Below are 3,660 nucleotides of genomic sequence, written 5' to 3' on the forward strand. Positions count from 1 at the left end.
AAAAGCCTCATGTGTCACCCGCACAAGAGCCAGTCCAGGGGCACTGGCAACGATCCCGCTCGAAAGATTTCATGTGTCGCCCGCACACGAGCCAGTCCAGGGGGCACCGGCAACGACCTTGCTCGAAAAACCTCATGTGTCGCCTGGAAGCCGGCCCAGGGGCACCAATGTCCTTATATATTAAATAAAGAAGTGATATTAGTCCAACCCATGCTAGCATGGAAAGCAGGCATTAAACGATGATGGTGATATATTTGGTAATTTCATGATAAAAAAACAAACAAAAAAACCCCCAAAACCTAGCATGGGTGTATGGTTAAGAAGTTCATTACCTAACCACATGGCAAGCAATTGACTTCTGCAGGAGCATCAGGATGACCAAAGCCTTGTGAGTGGATTTGGTAGATGGAAAATGAAAGAAGCCAATTGTATGTGTTTGTGCTTTCTAAATTTGACGGATGTATGCAAGCATTACAAACAATATCCTTTATTATATGTCTGGTCAAGTAGAAATATCACTTTGCTTGAAAACAGGTGAAGGTTGGTGACAGGCCATAGAAAATCTGCCTCAACAAATTCCATCTGATCCACAAAAACATAGGAAAATGAATATTAGACATGATGATGGTCATGGAATGCTTTTGATTGCTCGATCAAAGTTGACTTCGGGTTAAGCGACGACAACAACAACAACGGTCTGCACAAGCTTTCTATTTTCCTTCTAATACCTTACTATTACTCTTTTACTCGTTTCAGTCATTTGACTGTGGCCATGCTGGAGCACTGCCTTTAGTTGAGCAAATCGACCCCAGGACTTATTCTTTGTAAGCCTAGTACTTATTCTATCGGTCTCCTTTTGCTGAACCGCTAGGTTACGGAGATGTAAACACACCAGCATCGGTTGTCAAGTGATGATGGCAGGACAAACACAGACACACATGCATATATATATATATACACACATATATACGACGAGCTTCTTTCAGTTTCCGTCTACCAAATCAACTCACAAGGCTTTGGTCGGCCCGAGGCTATAGTAGAAGACACTTGCCCAAGGTGCCACGCAGTGGGACTGAACCCAGAACCATGTGGTTGGTAAGCAAGTTACTTACCACACAGCCACTCCTATGCCTATTGTTGAGTTTTCAATAAAAGTTCTATCTATAAGTATTATATTGAGGATAAATTAACGAGCCAGAAGCTATTCTTTTTCCCACTTTTTTCTTAGCTTTTTTTAATTTTTTTTTTTTTTTTTACAATTTTGTTAAAGGAGGGTCTGCAACACCTGTAATTTATATAGGTTGCTATGTTAGTTCTAATTGAGTAGTCCTAGGAACAAAAGTAATCTAGACATGAAAACCCCATATTTTTGTATACCAGGGACTATATTATCTAATGTGCTTCTCGAGTGACTGTGTGCAACAGTGGATCTTAATTTTTTTGATTCCATGGTGGACTGAAGTGAAACATAGATGCATTTCAAAAGGAAAGTTAAAAAACTGTTTTAATCCTCACTGCGCTGATTAAATTTTTGTGTACTATGTTATCATCATCATCATCATCGTTTAACATCCGCTTTCCATGCTAGCATGGGTTGGACGAATTGACTGAGGACTGGTGAACCAGATGGGTACACCAGGCTCCAATCTGATTTGGCAGAGTTTCTACAGCTGGATGCTCTTCCTAACGTTATACGAAATGTGAAGAATTCCACTATCAAAAATGAGCTAACTCTGTTCCTGCATTTCAAGTGCACATGCACAGAACCAAGTATACTTGGTTCTTATGCAGTAAGGGTTAAGTTAACTCTTTAGCATTAACATTGGGCATAGCTGGCCCAAATATTCAACCTGTTTTATGTTCAGGCTAGCAAGATTTGGCCTCTTACACCTATCTTACAATGTCACTTTAAAAATAAACAATCATATCATTGAAATCTTGAAGCTACAAGATAATGCACTGATTAATTCAAAATAATGTGAATAAAAAATCATTACATTTGACAAAGAAATCTGAATGTGAAAGGGTTAAAAATTTAGAGAAAAACAAAAAGCAACTATTGCTTATCGTGTTAGTATGCTGGGTAAAATACTTAGAGGCATTGAGTTTGAATTCCACCAAGGGCGACTTTGTCTTCCATCCTTTTCAGGTTAATAAAATAAATACCGATTGAGCACTGAAGTTGATGTCATCAACTTAGGCTCTTCCCTGAAACTGTTGGTCTTGTGCCAAAATTTGAAACCAATATTAATCATACATGTATTTCACAAAATTATGAATAACAAATTTCTTAAGACTGTCATTAGTATGGATTTTGCAAAATCCTTAAAAGAAAAGTTATGAATAATCTAGTTCTCTGACCTTCATCATCGTAATCTTCCAGTCCATATTTCTCAACAATGTCGTCATCATCATCATCTACAAGATCCTCGTCATGTTTCCTTTTGCCTGGAACAGAGGTTTGTTTCTGCTGCGAAAGTCCTGAGGAACTTGGCTTGGGTTCCTCCTCTTCTGCTTTCTCTTCTTTGTCTTTTTTCTCCTCCTCATCACTAGTGTCGCTATCTATATCTTCATTAGCTTCGATGTCAAGGGCATCAATTTCTCTACAAGAAAATTTTGTTTCAATTATTTAAGGAACCAACCCTCATCAAGCAGATCTATAACCCAAGACATCCCACCTGTGACCACTCCATCTTTTTTCGAGTATTTAGAACAACATTAACTAATGTATTCTACCATTCTTCAATCCAAAATGGCAGAAAATTATTTGAAGTGGGTGGTCATGTCACTAAAATACATGTATATTTTATAAAGTTTAAAATATCAATTACATTTTCTGTGTTTATTATTACCATGTTTTATTGTTTACTTGTTTCAGTCATTAGACTGTGGCGATGCTGGGGCACCACCTTGAAACTCTAGTCTGATTTGGCATGGTTTCTACGACTGGATTCTCTTCCTAATGCCAACCATTTTACAGAGTGTGCTGGGTGCTTTTAGGTGGCGCCACATGAGTGCATTAATGTGGTGCTGCATGGGCACTTTTACGTGGCACTGCAGAGACACATTTACCTGACATCACATGGGTGCTTTTACATGTCATGGTTAGAAAAACAAACAAATATATATAACTAATCAAGTTATTATTTTTGCAATACCAACTTCAGGAAACCTGCCTGTCACCTAGTCACCTACCAATCCGGCAGACACTCTAGCCAAATCGACTACATCCTCACCAGAACTAGAGAAAGAGGGAGGCTTATAAATGCCAAAACCCTCCCTGGCGAAGAATGTACACCCCAACACAGATTAGTAGTTAGCGACTTCGAGATCAAGGAAATATGGGTGCCCAGAAGTAGATCGGCCTGGGGGAGAAGGGTATGGAAACTTAAAGACCCTGCAAATGGACAGAGATTTAGAGACAAGTTACTTGAAGCATTTGACGAAATAGAAGGGGATATAGCATCATACAACGTGGAAGACAATTGGAGATTTCTGCGGGACAACCTGTTGAGAGCCACAGACCAGATCTGTGGCTGGTGTAAAGTCCCCTCTCGACCCAGAGTAACGTGGTGGTGGAACAAGGATGTAGACGGGGCTATTAGACAAAAGAAACAGGCTTGGAAGGACTGGAAGAATGGTGGTAGCAGGGAATTGTAC

General features: G+C 39.5%; 1 protein-coding gene across 1 annotated transcript in view; it reads right to left on the reverse strand.

Annotated features, from left to right (window-relative positions):
• Positions 1–3,660, reverse strand: part of LOC106870676 (periodic tryptophan protein 1 homolog) — a 26,991-nt gene that overhangs the window by 18,137 nt on the left and 5,194 nt on the right. The window contains exon 3 of the mRNA XM_014916830.2: positions 2,362–2,603. Coding sequence (XP_014772316.1) covers positions 2,362–2,603 — 242 coding nt within the window. The remainder of the gene's footprint in view (positions 1–2,361; positions 2,604–3,660) is intronic.

The sequence above is a fragment of the Octopus bimaculoides genome, chromosome 1 (assembly GCF_001194135.2).
Source record: "Octopus bimaculoides isolate UCB-OBI-ISO-001 chromosome 1, ASM119413v2, whole genome shotgun sequence".
In the NCBI taxonomy this organism is placed as follows: Eukaryota; Metazoa; Mollusca; class Cephalopoda; order Octopoda; family Octopodidae; genus Octopus; species Octopus bimaculoides.